Here is an 18,618-nt window from a genome sequence, read left to right as displayed (position 1 = left end):
GCCACCCAGAGCTTGCGAACCTTGGGTTTGAGGAGGGGCCGTAAATTGCATTTCCGGACTAAATCCGGCCTCGGAGTCGAACCAATCGTGGGAATTTAGATGAGAGAGTATGAGGAAAAAAGATTTTTTTTTATTTAAAAACATTTTTTTCAATTAATTTTGCATTTAAAAATTTAAATAAGCCAACGGCTATGCCGTTGGCGAATGAGACGTCGCCACGTGTGCTGCTCAGCGGCACGGACGGACGAGCACCGTAGCCTTCACCGCTGCGGATGCTCTTAGATTGCGATTGCTCTGTGTAGTAGATATCAAGTGTTCCATCAATATACCCATCTATATTATTTATAATTTGAAAATGATTTAATATATGTATTTTTGATTATCTAATAAAGTGTATATATGTTTACTTAAAATCTATTTAATGACATTGTTTCTCATTTGATTGATTAATTATCAACATGATATTAGTACAACGAAAATAAAACTGATCGTCCATTGCATGAGGATTGACACCAGTTACCATTAGGGCATCCTTAACCCCATCCCAAATCCGGGCCGCAAGTGCCCTCCACATCATCATTCTACTAAATTTGAGTTCCAGGCCACAACTCCTCTAACCCCGCAGGCCACAACTATTAAATTGCACTATTCACAACTCCAACCTATTTTACTCGTAAAAATAGAATACGTTGAACAATTAAAACCGAAAAAATAATTTTTTAGTTCAAAATTAGTTCAACGTGATAAGGTTGAGACATCGTTAAAACACAAAAACAATGAGATAAAATTGAATATTTACCCATACTACCAACCAATAGAGTTTTATTTTTCATTAACATTATTAAAATAGAATGTCAAGAGTAGAAGAGGAAAACAAAAACTGCAGCGACCAAAAACCTAAGACTGAGTATCACAAACCCAAATATGTATATATCAATTAATATTTCTGGAAGAAAAAATTGGAAAAGAGAAGGCCAATGATCCGAAACTGTTCATCCATCTTCAAGGATCTCTCTGTGCACATGCATGCATGAAGTGCTGCAGTATTTGTAATGGTATCGATGAAAGGGTACTATACCAGCCAATGACACAAAGCAGCACGAGCATAAGACATCACTTCCACTCGAATTTTTTGACTGCAGATTACTTGGAGCAACGACTGGTGCAGATTCTTGAGCTTTTAATGCTGCGATTCGCCTCTCCGCGGCTGCAGCTCTCTTTTCTCTCTCCAGATCTTGATTTCTTTTGAGCACCTCCTACATATTTGGGGAAAATTTTAAGTGGTTTTAGGCATCTGATAAAGCCGGCAAGATGGATACCAGAATTGGGAAATGCAACACATGGATACCTCTTTTGATGCCACTGAACTGGTAGAGTGAGACTGGCCTTTATTAGTTAATAAAGAACTTGCTGGATTACCGGGCTTAGACGAGTTATTGCTGGATTCAGCAGCTTCAGCCTGTTCACTGCATGAATAATGTATAAATAAGGACATAGACTAACAACAGATGATCATGACACAGCAATTAGAATAGTAAATGACTAGTGTTGGATTAAAAACGTGGGCAAGCAAAACTACAAAAAGAGACAAACCTGGGCCTTCTTTTCTTTCGCTTTCTTAACTTTCTTTAACTCTTTGGCTTTGGCTTTCCTCTTGGCATCTTTTTCTGCCTAATATAAATTTCAGATAAAACAAAAATTAGAAATAAGTGACAGCATTATTTGCTGACTAGCACAACCATAGCATCAAGTAGGCTAATGGAAACTTGTACGTCACAGTTGGAACATAAGATCATGAATCCAATTTAAAATGCATTTAAGGAAGTAACACTACTACACATAATCAACTTAAAATTATTCCACCACTAGCGGTCCCCTCAGATGAAGTCCAAGTAAATTGGAAGATACTATTCAGATGATAATGGAGATAAGAGGAAGCAAAATTGATTTGATTTACATATTTTTATTACACACAGGGGTTAACTGTTAAGAAGTCAAACTTGTATCTAGTTATGAGGCTGAGAAGTATTGATGCAAATTCATAAAGAAATGCTTTACCTGCTTAGCTGCTTGAGATTCCTCCATCTCTTTTGTCAAAGGGCTGGGTACTTTTGCAGCATGCCAGTCCCATTTTTCCATGTTTGATGCCATGAAGCGTCTGAACGTATTTCTAACCTCCTTGTCAGTGGCAAGCATATATGGCGTTTGGCCCCTCTCATCTTTAATGCAAGGATCTAAACCCTGCTCTAGGAGTTCCAGAACTTTTTGAACATTTCCAGACTTTGCAGCTTCATGCAAAGGTGTTGATATGCCAACATCATTTAGCAAATCTTTGGACCGAGGGAGTATAATAGTACTTTAGTGGACTTCGGAGATATGCCGGACATTATAAACTTTTATATGGTGTTATTATTTTTAGTTGAACTTGAAATGTTCGTTTGAGAACGAAGCAACGATTATTTATAATTCCAAGATCGATTATTATAAACATAAAGGACATGTTTTGAATACACAACGACCACTTATTATTTATCTTTATGCTAATAATAATAATAATAATAGTAATAATAATAAGGTATGAAAGTTCGGGCTATTACGATTGAGAATTGATGAGAGAATTTAGATGAGATAATAGATGAGAACTGTGTAGTGTGGTGGGAATTTGTTTGTATTGAAATGTGGGTATTTATAGATGAAAATGTGAATCTTTGGGAAAAAAATTGAAAAATAAATTAAAACTGTGTAGAAAACAGATACTCTCTCTATCCCATTAGAAATGAAACGTTTTTCTTTTTAGTCTGTCCCATTAAATATGTAACGTTTCTAAAAATGGAAACAATACCCTCTCTACTTTTTCTTCTCTCTTACTTTACTTTCTTTTCATTAACTCACAAAACAACACTACATAAAATCTTTTGCCGAAAAGCAAATATGATATATTTAATGGGACGGAGGGAGTATAATTTATTGGGAAGTGAGAATTTTTTTTTTATTTAAAAAGATTTTTTATATATAAAATTTTGAATTTAAAAAAAATTAAAAAAAATGAAAATGCCAACGGAATCGTAGCCCGACGTCAGCCTTGCTCAACGGCATGAACGCGCTCTTATTTAAGATCACCGCCATGCCGCTGGCACGGACGGGCAACGTGCAGCGTCGAGCAGCGGTCGCCTCGCTACTGGCACGGCTGCAAAAATTAATGTGATAGGTCCAACAACAACGTAATTACTTATCCCATCCAGCCTGGGAAAAAATGACCCATCCTGCTGCTGAGCAGTTTGTGTCTACCTTATTCCCCTCCTTTCATTTCAACAACCCCGTCTACCTTATTCCCCTCCTTTCATTTCAACAACCCCATCAGGAGGCATGTCCAATTTGAAATGAAATAGTAACACGTAAATTTAACAACAACGTAATTGCTTACTTAACTTGGCAGCATTCCATTCAGACTCCGCCACCCTAATCCATGACGCCGACAACCAAAACCCTCTCCATCCTCCGCCGCTGCTCCGTTGCTCCAGCCAGCGACGCGCCGGAGCAGCGCCTCCCTCTCACTTACTTCGACATACTCTGGATCTTCTTCCACCCCATCAAGCGCCTCCTCTTCTACAAACACCCTTGCTCTGCCGCCGATTTCACGGAAACCATCGCCCCGAATCTCGAGAGCTCTCTCTCCCAAACGCTCCGCCACTACCTCCCTCTCGCCGGTAACTTACTCTGCCCTCTCGATTCTGGTATGCCGGAGCTACGCTACTTCTCCGGCGATTCAGTCGCTGTCACTTTCGCCGAATCGAACGGAGATCCTGCTGATTTTGATTATCTCACCGGGAATCAGCCGCGGGAGGCGGATGATTTCTACCTCTTCGTGCCTAAGCTGCCGGAATCCACGACTGATTCCGAATCCGGATGTAGAAAATCTCCTCTACTAGCTATCCAGGTCACGCATTTTCCGGAGATCGGGATAGTTATCGGCGTTACTAACCACCACGTCGCCGGAGATGCTAGCTCCATCTTCGGATTCCTCAAAGCGTGGAGCTTAACAGCGAAACTCGGTGGAGAAGCCGAATTCACTCTACCGTTTTACGACCGATCGGTGCTGAAAGATTCGACGAGGAGAACGGAGATATATTGGAACCAAATGCGCGCATTAAAGTTGGGCGAATCAAAGCCAGCAACCAATAAAGTCAGAGCAACGTTCGTTTTGCAGAAAACCGACATCGAGAAGCTGAAGAAGCTGGTGATGGAGAAGGAACCGGATTCCAATTCCATCCACATCTCGTCTTTCACCGTGACAATGGCCTATTTCTGGTGGTGCGCCGACCGATCCGCGGCGGAGGCAGGGGATCAGATCGGCGACGAAGTTGTCGAATACTTCGGGCTCGCGGTGGACGCGCGGAGCAGGATGGATCCGCCGCTGCCGGCGGCATATTTCGGTAACTGCGTGGGGTTCGTGGCGGCGGGGTTGAGGCATGGGGTGATAAGAGGGGAGGAGGGGTTCCTGGCGGCGGCGAAGGCGTTTGGAGAGGTGATTAGGGATAAGGTGAATAGGAAGGGGGAGCTGCTGAGCGACGCGGACGAGTGGCTGGTGAAATTCGGGCCGCTGTTGGCGAATCGCTCGTTCGGGGTGGCGGGATCGCCCAAGCTCGACATGTACGGCCTGGATTTCGGGTGGGGGGAGGCAGTGAAGTTTGAGTCGGTGTCTATTGACAGCGACAATGGGACCATATCGGTGTGCAAATCTAGGGATTTTGAGGGAGGAATCGAATTGGGGGTTGCGATGTCGAAGAGAGCCGTTGATGCCTTATCAGATGCCTTCTATCATGGATTGAAGACCCTCTAGTTCTCCATTATGAATTTCCACTTTTTCATTCCATTGTTTTTGAGATTGTATCATGCATTTCGATTTTCACTTTATGTTATTATTATAAGCTGGTATTAGTATGTTATTATGGTTGTAAGTTGTTTTATTAAGTGTTATTTTGACTTTAAATATTAGTACTCGTTTCGTTTCGTCATAGTTAAAGCGGAACTTTTAGACATAGAGTTTAAGAAAGAGATGTTTAATGGAACAAGTGAATAGATAATAAAACAGAGTGGTTGGACTTTTTAAATTTGAATTTCAATTTTGATATGAAACTTTTATTTAAACTAAAAAAATTGTACAACCAAAGTTCATTCTTTAAATTATTTATTCATTTGTTAGTTGACCAAAATTCATTCTTTAACTTATTTATTTATTTGCTAGTTATTCACTTATTAAAAAATAAATTCTGAGTTCAAGAGAGAGAAAGCAAGCCGGACAATATATAGGACTTGAGTAAAATGAATAGTCTTTTTTTATTAACTCAAATATTGGCAGCTGTAACATTTAAAATTCAAGAAAGGAACTTTATAAAATTTCTTCAAAAATTATGGCGCCACTTAACATTTCAATTAACTAAAAGTGGCGCCACTTTCTACTTCCTCTATTAATACTCTACTGCTAACAACAAATAAATCCTCCCCTGAAGTAAATGCTCAACCACTAAATGGAGTAAATTTTCACTTTAGCAGCTGAAGTGTCTTGAATGGGGCATCAGGAGTACTCCTCACAATTCAAGAACCAAGTGGTTCAATTCATCATCGGAAGGTGCGTGGCTAGTGTACCTCCTCGTGGCACACTTAAGGCGGCACAGCTCAAATTCAAAATCTCCCGGCAAACCTGTACAAGGTGGTGGAATACTGTAAAGAAATAACAACAAAGAGGAGAATCAATGCAATTGGTAAGTGTAAAAAAAGTGAGGCCTTACCCCAAAAAGTTGCATCTGGATGCTGAGTTATTCAAGAGTATACCTTTCTAAAAAAGGTGCAATCTCTTAAGTGTGACAACCCGTTTAGGTTGTTCAAAAACAACTGTTTGGAGGTGGGTTAGGTTGGCCTAATTAGGCCACACAAATCAGCCATTAAGCCCAACCTAACAGCTGCGAACAAGCTGTTGCGATTGAGATTCACCATTGAATCTTTAAAACTTGGCAGAATCTTGAACAAGATCAGGTTCAAGAACATGTATAACACCATACATATTGATGAAAAGTGGTTCTACATGACTAAAGGAACTCAAAGATTCTATCTTGCTCCCGGAGAGCAAGAACCTCATAGAACATGTAAAAATAAGCAGTTCATATAAAAAATAATGTTCATGTGTGCAGTTTTTAGGCCATTATTTGGTGTTAATTGTGAAGTCTTGTTTGATGGAAAAATTGGAATTTTTCCTTTTACCAAATAAGTTCCCGCCAAAAGGTCAAGTAAGAACAGAAAGATAAACACTTTGGAGACAAAACCCATAGAGAGTATCATAAAAGATGTGACGAGGAATTGCTTGATCAATAAGGTAATGTTTGCATCTCTTTAATGCAATTTATTTATGCACATCAGCCATTACATACTAGTGTACCTACCTTCTCATGATACACTGTTAATGAATTTGTAATGTTGTGCAAATGATGATTTTATGTATGACACATTGTTGGGAACAGATATTGTCTGCCATCATAGCCAAGTGGCCAAATGAGGCAACTAAAGTTCTCAAAAAAAACAAGACAACGCAAGACCACACATCAAAGACAATGATCCAGCTTTCAAAGAAGCTGCACAACAAAGTGGTTTCTCAATATCACTTGTGCAACAACCACCTAACTCACCTGACACTAATGCCAATGATTTGGGTTGGTTCAGAGCAATACAATCACTGCAATTTCAGACTACATGCAATAATGTGGATGATTTAGTCAATGTAGTTGAGAAATCATTCAATGAATTACAACCACAGACTTTGGACAATGTTTTCCTAAGTCTTCAAGTTTGTTTTATGGAAATTATGAAAGTCCAGGGTCATAACAGCTACAAGCTGCCCCACATAGGGAAAACACAATTAAGGAGGACAAATCAACTTCAATGGATCTAGAAGTTCCAGTGGAGCTAGCTATGCAAGCAATTGCTTATCTGCGGGACCAGGGGAGCAACCAAGGATTGGAGATGATTTCCCAATCCTTAGGATTATGAAGGTATAGAAGAAGCTTTTGTGTTTTTTGGATAGACTGCCTATGTGCATGAATGATGCATTTAGTGAATACACATGAATGCACATATCATGCAAGTGTTTTGTGTTTTGAATAGACTGTCAATATGCAACAATGATGCATTTTGTGTTTGTAAATGGTTGTAACTGTGCAACGATGATGCATTTTATGTTTTTAAAAGAGGTGTAAATGTGCAACAATGATGCAAGGGCTGTTAAGGTTGTAACTGTGCAACAATTATGCATTTTGTGTTTTTAAAAGAGGTGTAAATATGCAACAATGATGCAAGGGCTGTTAAGGTTGTGAATTCAGCAACTATGACATTCCAAATTCATCAAATCACCAACCAAATTCACAATCTAGGGTTGCAAGTCAAAGAAGAGAGAAGGGGGAGAATTTTTTGTAGAGAGAGAAGAATAATGCGGCTAATGAGAAGAAGGGTTGGAGCGATTTTTTTTTTCATTCTTTAATTAACTTAATTAAGTGTAATAAGGGATGTTAATAAATATAACGAAATCACCATTAAATATGCTAATTATTTCCTTATTTGGAAACGACTCAACTATGAAGAAACTTCCCGAAATGAAAAAATGATTCAACTATGAAGAAACAGAGGGAGTAGTAGTAATTAATACTCCATGTTATTATATGTGGAAATGTAACATTATACTCCAACTTGTTAGAATGCTCTTCTTATTTCTTTCAAGACCTCAAATATATATGCCTCCTTGTTATATTTTTAATAAAATATTCAACTTGTTAGAATATTTTTAATAAAATGCTGAGAGTTATATTTTGTGGATGTATGGGAGGACACAGCGCCCGCTGAGGGAGGTGGCTGGTCGCGCCTCTGATACAGATATGCATATCGCAGGATATGCATACTTAGTCAGCATTAGTTAGGATTTGATTAGATTCTATTTCTTAATTTATTTTTTTATTAGTTAGTTGTTAGTAGATTTGAATTTTGAATTAAGTTAGTTGCAGATTTCTATCATTTTGTAAGTCTATATATTGAGGCTCTTAAATGGTGAAAACCATCTTGGAGAGATCAATTTATTGGATGAGTTTTTCACGTAGGCCTCCATCGTGAGGATTAGGCCTCTGCGGAGGATTTCCCTTTCCTATTTTGCAATTCAGTTTTCTTTCAATAAAGCCGAGCATTTCTAATTCCAGATTCTATTTAACTCTCTATGGTATTTTGTATTTTGTCCAGTAGTTAGTGTGAGAAATCTGTTTGACATCCTTTACCTCCTAACAATTGGTGCGGTGAACGATGGTGCCTCCGCGTACCATAGACACCCGTTTAGATGGTTTGGAGAAGGTTGTCGGCAATCTAGAGAAGAGGACGAATACGTTGGCCACTGTGGTCAATGAATTGAAAATTCAATGCCTGAAAATGGACGAAAGTGTGTCGACGCTGGGGTCTCAACTCAAGTGGTTCAGGGCAGAAATGCGGGCTGCCTTCTTTTATGGGAATCCGAACAGCACTACTGGTTCGTTCCCTAAAGTTTGGTCTAACGGGCACGGCTCCAACATGAAAATTTCAGGTGGCACACCACCAATCACAATCCCCACATTCGACGGCTCCAATGCGATCGCATGGCTAGCGCGGGCTGAACAGTACTTCCTGGTGTCTAAAATTCCACTGGATAATCGCGTGAGTGTTGCCATGGAAGCCTTGGCAGGCCCGGCCGTACCATGGATCCAACTCCTTATGCGATGAATTCTCACTCTATCTTGGGACCGATTTGCGCAGGAAATGATGAAATATTTTGGTGATTCAGAAGCATGGAAACCCAAGAGCGTTGCTGTTCGCCAGGAGATACCAGCTATTACCCCGACATTAAAGCGATCAATAGAGTGCCCCTGCTCTTGGCAGTTCAACAGCCCATTCCACCTCCAGTTTTGGTGCCTCTACCATCTCCTCCTAGTCTATCTACACCAGCAACTACACCTACACTAGCACCAGTGACAGCACCGCTGTTGTCCACCTCCAGCCCTTACATTCTGCAGTTTCAACCTCCATTCTCTTCCTTGCTGCGATGTTTAGTTTCCGCTGCTAGCCAGCAGTCTATGCAGATGAGGGTTTCCTTTCCGGGCTCCCCACATGCATCAGTTGCCGTTCCATTCTCCTATCTAGTCATGTTGCGATTCCTTTATATAATGGGCCATTTGCAATGGTTCGATGCTCTGGCTACTTACCGAAAGCATGAGTTTGAGCCTCTACCGAACAAAGTAATTGGTTTCAATTTTGAGCTCAACCTTGAGGGCAAGGTTGTTTCGAGAGTGAGGCAATTGATACAGATATAAGTTAGGCTTTTAATATGCCTAATTTGATCTTCATGGTTGCACCGTGTAGAAAACTTTTATAAGATCATTTTTAATCATATACCAAAATCCATTTTTTTTATGTAGAAAACATCTCCAATCACACATCATATCCAGTTCCATTTTTAATTTTTCTACGTAACAACACCAAATATGAGATACAATATCAAATATGGTACTTTACAAATCAGCTCATTATTATTTAATAAATGTGAATTAAAGCACGATCAATAAATTACAATAACAAAATGGAAAACGTATCTAATAATCCGGTAAATCATAACCAGATCCTCTAATATGTCCTAGTTGCATCATCATTTGGTTGTTCTTGTTGTTGAGCTCTTTCAGTAAAATGCGTGTTCTTTCAGCTTAAAAATAAGCACGACTATGAGGATTGTCTACGTAGCTCAAGTTCTTAGCTAGTAGTATTATTTTATTTTCTTTCGTCATTGTTTTATGTACTTGTTCATCTATTGAAGTTGCTAGACAAATGCCACAGTCGGAAGTTGAGACGACGACAATGAAGATGCTCGAATTCAAGAGTACTTGACTCGATATGACCCAATAAGAAATAAAAAAAAAAGTTCATCTAGAACTTCGAAATGCGCTAGTTGATCATTTGTGGGAACAACACACAAATTTCAAGTCTTGAATTTTAGTTATTTTATATGCTTATTGTGATATGTTTTGTGTAATTGCAATATTTTTAAACGTATTACTGTACAATTTATATTTCAATTTTATTTTAGCATGTCTAGTGTATTTTAATTTTCAAGTTAGTGTAATTTTTTTGATGATAAAGTATATTTATTACATAAATATGTTAATAAAAAAAATAATTTAATTATATAAAATATTGTTAAATTTTATGGGATTAATGAGTAATTTAATTAAGTATGTAGGGATAATTGAAAAGGTATAAAAAGTAGGTGAATATAGAATATAAGAATATTCTTTTGAGTTTGAGTTTTGGTGTAAATGGATGAAGTGAAACTACTTTTTCATGAGACCTATACTAAGAATGATTTTGAATTTTTTTGAGCTAAAATGGTATTAATGTAAATCTCACCAAAACTTCCCCCTTTTATATATGTACAGTACTGTATATAATATGTATAGCAGTATAGATATAGGAAACCTTGAAGAATTTATAAAATACTCAAGAAGATTATTAAAAGATAATGTTAAATCAAATAATGTTTGGAGATTACGTAATCTTGTTATCTTAGAGGAAAATATTTGTTTGTGATGTTGCATGAGGTTCCAATCAACTTACATGACAAATTCAATGGACGAGAATTTTCACAGTACACTTTTAAAGTTTTAAGCTACAAACTTTTAATACCTCTCTTTAATTACAATAAGATTGCTAGCAAGTTCCATTTGTGTTGTTACTTGTTAGATTGCGATTGCTCTGTGTAGTGGATATCAAGTGTTCCATCAATATGAGTCAAGGAAATTTATCTAATATTATTTTAATTTTTGAAAATTTATTTAGTATATGTATTTTTAATTATCTAATAAAGTGTATATATTTTTACTTAAAATCTATTTCATGACATTCTTTCTCATTTTGATTGATTCATTATCAATATGATATTAGCAAAACGTAAATAAAACTAATAGTCCATCACACGAGGATTGAGACCAGTTTTAAGACATCTTTGTTAAAACACAAAAACAATAGAATTGAATATTTACTCATAATACCAACCGATAGGGTTTTATTTTTCATTAATAATAGCATCCGCAATGGTGCGGACGATGCGACGGACAATGCATTGTCCGCCACTGTAGCATCGCGGACGATGGGTTAACCATCATCCGCGTCCGATACATCGTCCGCGGATGATGCGACGGACGATGCTCACGCGTTTTGTTTTTTTTTTTTTTCCAATTTTTTTTCTTATTTAAACACTACAACTCTCTACCATTTCACACACTCCAATTTCACATCTCTTCAATTTCTCTTCAATTATTCTCTCTCATCGTCTAAAAAATGAATCCCGACGACTATGATTTGAGTACATCGGATGGCTGCAGACGGGTCTTGACTCGAGCCTTGTTCGATGTCGTTAATGAAGCCAAGGCGGAATGCTTGGCACAAATGCAGTGGGAGGAGGCGGCGCGGGTCCCTCGCCCGATACAACGTCGGATGTATGTCCCCCGCGAGCACGACGTAGCGCACGAACGTCTGTTCGCAGATTATTTTGCCGAGAATCCAAGGTGGGGCCCGAATGTTTTCCACCGACGTTTTAGAATGAGCCAAGATTTTTTTCTCCGCATTGTGCACACGTTTAAGGGACGTGATGAGTACTTCCAAGTATAGGGAAGACGGGATCGGCAGACCCGGACTTACGCCGTTGCAGAAGTGCACGGTTGCGATCCGCCAGTTGGCCTACGGCACAACAGCGGATATGTTCGGCGAGTACCTTCACGTCGGGGAGACAACTGGCCGCGAATGTCTCAAGAAATTTTGTAAGTTAGTTGTGGAGGCTTTGGCGACACATAATTGCGACGCCCGACTGCTGATGATTGCTAGAGCCTGATGCGGATGCACGAGACGGTGCACGGCTTCCCTGGGGATGCTAGGGAGCATCGATCTGTATGCACCGGCAGTGGAAGAACCGTCCGACGGCGTGGAGAGGCCAATTTACCAGTGGCTACAAGGGCGGCCACCCTACGATGATCCTGGAAGTCGTCACTAACCACCGCCTCTGGATCTGGCATGCCTACTTCGGTGTAGCCGGTCGAACAACAACATCAACGTCCTCAACTCGTCCAACCTATTCGCCGATCAGTGCAGGGGTCGCGGTCCGACCATCCAATTCACTGTCAACGGCCGCACACCTCATATAGGGTACTACTTGACCGATGACATATACCCAAGGTGGCCTGTTTTTTTTTAAGACGATCAGCTGCTCAATTGGTGAGAGGAGAGTCTTGTTTGCGTCAAAGCAGGAGTCCGCGCGGAAGGATGTGGAGCGGGCTTTTAGGGTGCTCCAATCGCGGTGGGCAATCGTGAAAGGTCCGGCGCGTTTCTGGTACAAGGAAGTCATCGCCGACGTCATGTATGCGTGCATCATCATGCATAACATGATAGTCGAACAAGAACGTGGGCATGTCACCGATGGGTGGATGATGAAACCGGATCTAGCTCCAGCACGGCGACCTCGTCTGTCACTCGAGGATTACCGATGGGTTTCGGTGCGGTTCTACAGCGACAGGAGTCGATGCGCAGCCAACAAGACCATACTCAGCTCATGACCGACATGATTGAAGAAGTTTGAAACCGCAACCACCGCCATTGAGAATTTATAGTTTTTTAATTTCGTATTGTAATGTTTTAACTTTAATAAAATGAAGTTTTTTTTTTCCAAATTTTGAAGTACTTAAATATTCAAATAATAGATAAAATGCTTAGAGCGGGCTATAGTCCGCCCCACTGCAGGTGGAATGGGAGGAGGATAGACGTGGCGGTGCATAGGGCGTCGCTTATGGCGTCCCACCGTGGATGCCCTAAAATAGAATGTCAAGAGTAGAAGAGGAAAACAAAAACTGCAGCGACCAAAAATCTAAGACTGAGTATCACAAACCCAAATATGTATATATCCATTAATATTTCTGGAAAAAAAAATTGGAAAAGAGAAGGCCAATGATCCGAAACTGTTCATCCATCTTCAAGGATCTCTCTGTGCACATGCATGCATGAAGTGCTGCAGTATTTGTAATGGTATCGATGAAAGGGTACTATACCAGCCAACGACACAAAGCAGCACGAGCATAGGACATCACTTCCACTTGAATTATTTGACTGCAGATTAGTTGGAGCAGCAACTGGTGCAGATTCTTGTGCTTTTAATGCTGCAATTCGCCTCTCCGCGGCTGCAGCTCTCTTTTCCCTCTCCAGATCTTGATTTCTTTTGAGCACCTCCTACATATTTGGGGAAAATTTAAAGTAGTTGTAGGTATCTGATGAAGCCGGTAAGATGTATACCAGAATTGGGAAATGCAACACATGGATACCTCTTTTGATGCCGCTGAACCGGTAGAGTGAGACTGGCCTTTATTAGTTAATAAAGAGCTTCCTGGATTACCGGGCTTAGACGAGTTATTGCTGGATTCAGCAGCTTCAGCCTGTTCACCGCATGAAAAATGTATAAATAAGCACATAGACTAACAACAAATGATCATGACACAGCAATTAGAATATAAATAACTAGTGTTGGATTAAATACGTGCCTGGGCCTTCTTTTCTTTCGCTTTCTTAACTTTCTTTAACTCTTTGGCTTTGGCTTTCCTCTTGGCATCTTTTTCTGCCTAATATAAATTTCAGATAAAACAAAAATTAGAAATAAGTGACAGCATTATTTGCTGACTAGCACAACCATAGCATCAAGTAGGCTAATGGAAACTTGTACGTCACAGTTGGAACATAAGATCATGAATCCAATTTAAAATGCATTTAAGGAAGTAACACTACTACACATAATCAACTTAAAATTATTCCACCACTAGCGGTCCCCTCAGATGAAGTCCAAGTAAATTGGAAGATACTATTCAGATGATAATGGAGATAAGAGGAAGCAAAATTGATTTGATTTACATATTTTTATTACACACAGGGGTTAACTGTTAAGAAGTCAAACTTGTATCTAGTTATGAGGCTGAGAAGTATTGATGCAAATTCATAAAGAAATGCTTTACCTGCTTAGCTGCTTGAGATTCCTCCATCTCTTTTGTCAAAGGGCTGGGTACTTTTGCAGCATGCCAGTCCCATTTTTCCATGTTTGATGCCATGAAGCGTCTGAACGTATTTCTAACCTCCTTGTCAGTGGCAAGCATATATGGCATTTGGCCCCTCTCATCTTTAATGCAAGGATCTAAACCCTGCTCTAGGAGTTCCAGAACTTTTTGAACATTTCCAGACTTTGCAGCTTCATGCAAAGGTGTTGATATGCCAACAGCATTTAGCACATCTTTGGACTCAAATGAAACAGACAAACCATTTATTTGAGATACGCTTGAGATTCCTCCATCTCTTTTGTCAAAGGGCTGGGTACTTTTGCAGCATGCCAGTCCCATTTTTCCATGTTTGATGCCATGAAGCGTCTGAACGTATTTCTAACCTCCTTGTCAGTGGCAAGCATATATGGCATTTGGCCCCTCTCATCTTTAATGCAAGGATCTAAACCCTGCTCTAGGAGTTCCAGAACTTTTTGAACATTTCCAGACTTTGCAGCTTCATGCAAAGGTGTTGATATGCCAACAGCATTTAGCACATCTTTGGACTCAAATGAAACAGACAAACCATTTATTTGAGATACTAAGGAACTGGCTTCAGCAACTTTTGTACCATCTGAATCTTCTTTGGACATCAATCCACTGGATTCAGTATAGCTGTGGTTTCCACTCTTCACACTAGATAATGATTCATCTTTTGTATCAGGGGTTGTTTCCTCAACGATCTCGGAGGAAACTTGTACAAGCAAGCTGTATATTCGCCTAGCTTCCTTCAAGGTTGGCCTCCTAACTGTCAATGGAATATTTCTTATTGCACGTTCTTGACAGATGAAATAAGGTTTTTCTCCATCAAAGAGTAGTTGACGGTTATTAGAAGGAGCATAAATAAAGATGCAGGAGGCCATGGCAAAATGAGACTTCCATAAAGTAAGTAGTTCTTGGATATCCTGGTTATTGAGGAAACGTGAATCAGTCCAGCACCCCAAAGAATATTAACTTCAAAATAAAGGCTGCATTTTTTGCCAAATATAGTCAACAAAATAAACTAGTAAGAAGCTGGAATAGACTACATGCTGCATAGGATTTGGTTTTGCAGAAAGGAGTTGATTACAGAACAAAGTTATAGAGTTGTTAACGATATAAAATTGCTAGTCATGGTAAGGCAAATTATCTTCATGGGAACTAGACAGGATCGCATATGATGGAACACTAGAAACATACACTAAAGTATGAAAAATGCAAGAATTTCAACATATTAGTACATATTTTCGAAGAATATTTTCACCGTTTGTCTAGGTAATGTGGAGGCGCAAAATCATAGATTAAACCAAACCTTCTTTAAAAAAAAGGTAAACCAAACAGAACAAAGTTCAGCACATACTACCAAAATCATTTGACATGTGTAGACAAGAAGAACCTCATACCTTTTTGAGACCAAGCTCATTATAGCGACGAAGTGAAGCACCAGCAGAATGAATAGCTTGTCCACCTGCGTCTTTTAATGATTGTTTTTTACCAGCCTTGGCCCTCACAACATATCTACATCAAAGAACCACTTGTGCTGTTAAATCAACTAGGACAATGGAAGGCAAAGGATACATGGAATCCTGAAGGAAGGAATATAATAAGAGGAAGAGGATGACAATATTCACATATAAAGCACTCAATTGTTATATGAATGAACTTTTAAGTTTTTCCTAACTGCAAAACAAGTTAGAAGTTGGAAACAATCTTCGCATACTTAGGTCAAACTAAACCCAAGAAATCGAAGTCCAAATCAATTTTGTTACAATTGACTGGATTACTAAGCAAAGTCACCAGAGACTGTGATACGATCCCACATCGGTTTCACATGAAAGTGTGGAATGACATATAATAGGGAGTCAACCATTTACCTTTGACCATGGTTTTGGGTTAAGTTAGGGCTTCCTATCTTATATATTTATCAATTTGGTGCGGTGAACGTGGATCCAGATGTCCTACAGAAAGGGGCTACCCGTAGGGTTGATCAAAGGGTGCCACAGAAAAATGAGGGCCCGAAGGAAAAAGGGCAGCTAAGGGATACTGCTACACAAGTTTACAAAAAAAAAAAAAAAAAAAAAAAAAAAAAAAACAACAACAACAACAACTCAAACAGGTAGTTTGCAAAGAAAATGACCTTGAAAAGATCATAGAAAAAAAGTTGACCAAATAGCATGAAGAAAATGATCTTGCTGCTGCATATACTTGGGGAAAAGTAAATATACAAAAAACTGCAATTCCAAATTACTCCCTCCGTCCCCGATTAATTGTCACTCTTCGACCGGGCACAGGTTTTAAGAAATGTAAAGAAAAGTTGGCTGAAAAAGTTAGTGGAATGTGGGACCCACTTTTTTATATTAGTTTTATAATAAAATGTGAGTGAAGTGAGTTAGTGGAATGTGGGACCTACATACCATTTATGGTAAAAATAAAGTGTGACAACTAATTGGGGACGGACCGAAATGGAAAAGAGTGACAATTAATCGGGGACAGAGGGAGTATTATTGTCACAATTGACCAAAAGGTGTAGCTAATTGAGTAGAGATGCAGATACACAACCATTCCCTCTAAATAACGAAAGGCAGTTGACATCAGAAAAGCACTGGTCAAAAGATTGAAGCTAATGCATTCCATTGAAACTAAAAGTGTCAATCTGTTGGCAATGCAACAAATGAGGGCAGGAAGACGTCCTTTGAGGTGCAAGCAAGATAAAACAAAATTCCGAAACAATTTAAATTGGTCATACATTTTGTATTCTGAACTAAGGAACTAACCTGTGAAAAGTCTTATGAGCCACAAGCGAATTCCCATCAAATACACACCCAGCAAAGTGCCCACCCCTTGCAAGTAAAACAATCCTCAATCTGGAGTTATCTCTAGGTTCATGAACTATGTATCTCAGCTTTTCAATCACTTCTCTTGGAGTCAAATTTACAACTCCAGCCCCATCCATGAAATGGGGCTTATCAGTGTCATATGAAATACTATCAGAGTCATCAAGAAATAAGCATTTCAAGACTGAAACTATCTCCCCATCTTTTAGTTTTATACAAATTTTACGTTTTGATAGTCCACTGAATTCACGTTTCCTGTCACCAAGAAGACTAGTCTCTCTCTCGTCCTCGTCATCTGATCCAGAAATGCTCGACACATCGTAGTCTTTAGACAATGAATTTGCACTTGCTTCATCAAAATCTTCCTCGTTAATAATGCTCTTTCCAGCAATGCTCAGCTTTATCTGGGGATCAGACATCGCAAAGTAAATCAAGATTCCAAAAAATGAAGCCTATATTACAGGTGAGGAGTGGGTGAACAATTGTGTTTTTTTGAACACTATCACTAGAAATGTAGGCGAAAGAAGTGCACTACTTCATGCGAACAAAACAACAACAAATCAACCAATCAGTCCTTGTCATAAGAAAAAGAAAACTTTTCTACATTAATAAAATTCACATGAATTTATGATTAAAACTGAATGCAGATTGTATTACCCTCTGAGCCAATTGGATTACCAAACAGAACCATATAACTGACTAAAGCATAGGCATCAAATAATTCCTGACATCGGCTTACATAGAGCCTAGCATAGTTAAGAACCCCTATCCTGAAAATTGAAGGCAATTTGCAAGTTTCCAAACTCAAATTTTCTGCAACCATCTCAACTACCCTATCAATCAAACAAACTGAATCACAGACCGCATACGCTCTAAATCATCAAATCGAAATCAAAATGCTTAATGACCTAAAAATGTATAAACTGAAAACTAATTCCAACTCCATTAAATCACACATGCTCAGTATCAGCAATCGAGAATTAAAAGAAACCTCATAGGAAAACAAAAAAACATACATTGAAACGGTGCAGGTCGGATTTGAAGTGGTAGCGCTGGTCTTGGAGAGACTCAAACTCCGCCTTACACGTATTGCAAGACCATCTCTGCATAATTTTACCACTGCTATTAACATTTCCGTCGTGATTGGTGTTTTCGGAAGCTTCTTTCTCCGATTTCGGTTCTTCAACGCCATCGTCGGGCGAAGTTTCAAAATCCGAGGAGGTGGAGTTGAAGAGGCGGCAGGAATCGAAGAAGTCCGGTGGGAGTTCAAATATCGAACGGTGTCGCCTCGTCTGGTCCGGCTTGTTGTGCTTCCGCGGAAGCGGTTTCGCCGCCTTATCAATGGCGGCGGCGTCGCTAGCCATGGTTATTAAGTAGCTTCCCTCTTTGAGACGCTCGGAGATACTGCAAGTGAAAAAAAACTTACTAATAAATTATAAAACTATACTACCTTTTATGTTTTAATTTTATAATATATATGTAATTGCCATATAAACAAAGCAAAATGTGTAATCCGTCCCCGAATAAGAGTCTCGTTTTTCTATTTTGGTCCGTTCACGAATAGGAGTCTCGATTCATAATTATCATAAATAGTAAAGAGGTCTCACATTCCACCAACTCATTCCACTCAT

General features: G+C 39.3%; 2 protein-coding genes across 3 annotated transcripts; one reads left to right on the top strand and one right to left on the bottom strand.

The window, feature by feature from the left end:
- Positions 1 to 802: 802 nt before the first annotated feature.
- On the bottom strand, positions 803 to 18,402 carry LOC125218108 (ankyrin repeat and zinc finger domain-containing protein 1). Of its 2 annotated transcripts, none has more exons than XM_048119707.1 (8): positions 18,004 to 18,402; positions 16,928 to 17,391; positions 15,557 to 15,671; positions 14,660 to 15,079; positions 2,059 to 2,316; positions 1,594 to 1,671; positions 1,349 to 1,459; positions 803 to 1,256 (listed from the first exon to the last, which is right to left on the bottom strand). In XM_048119707.1, the coding sequence occupies exons 1-8, from the start codon at positions 18,349 to 18,351 to the stop codon at positions 993 to 995; spliced, it is 2,058 nt and encodes a 685-aa protein (XP_047975664.1). In that variant the 5' UTR covers positions 18,352 to 18,402; the 3' UTR covers positions 803 to 992. The 2 variants fall into 2 exon arrangements, with proteins under 2 accessions (XP_047975664.1, XP_047975663.1); XM_048119706.1 differs by lacking the exons at positions 803 to 1,256; positions 1,349 to 1,459; positions 1,594 to 1,671; positions 2,059 to 2,316 and adding exons at positions 12,931 to 13,323; positions 13,416 to 13,526; positions 13,632 to 13,709; positions 14,097 to 14,395 and having other exon boundaries at positions 14,701 to 15,079.
- On the top strand, positions 3,232 to 4,995 carry LOC125218109 (phenolic glucoside malonyltransferase 1-like). The gene has a single exon (XM_048119709.1). It carries the CDS (start codon positions 3,467 to 3,469, stop codon positions 4,838 to 4,840), a length of 1,374 nt encoding a protein of 457 aa, XP_047975666.1. The 5' UTR covers positions 3,232 to 3,466; the 3' UTR covers positions 4,841 to 4,995.
- Positions 18,403 to 18,618: the final 216 nt, after the last annotated feature.

Source organism: Salvia hispanica, chromosome 4 (genome assembly GCF_023119035.1).
Source record: "Salvia hispanica cultivar TCC Black 2014 chromosome 4, UniMelb_Shisp_WGS_1.0, whole genome shotgun sequence".
Taxonomy (NCBI): Eukaryota; Viridiplantae; Streptophyta; class Magnoliopsida; order Lamiales; family Lamiaceae; genus Salvia; species Salvia hispanica.
Note: the sequence above shows the minus strand (reverse complement) of the source record. Positions and strands in the feature narration are given on the sequence as shown.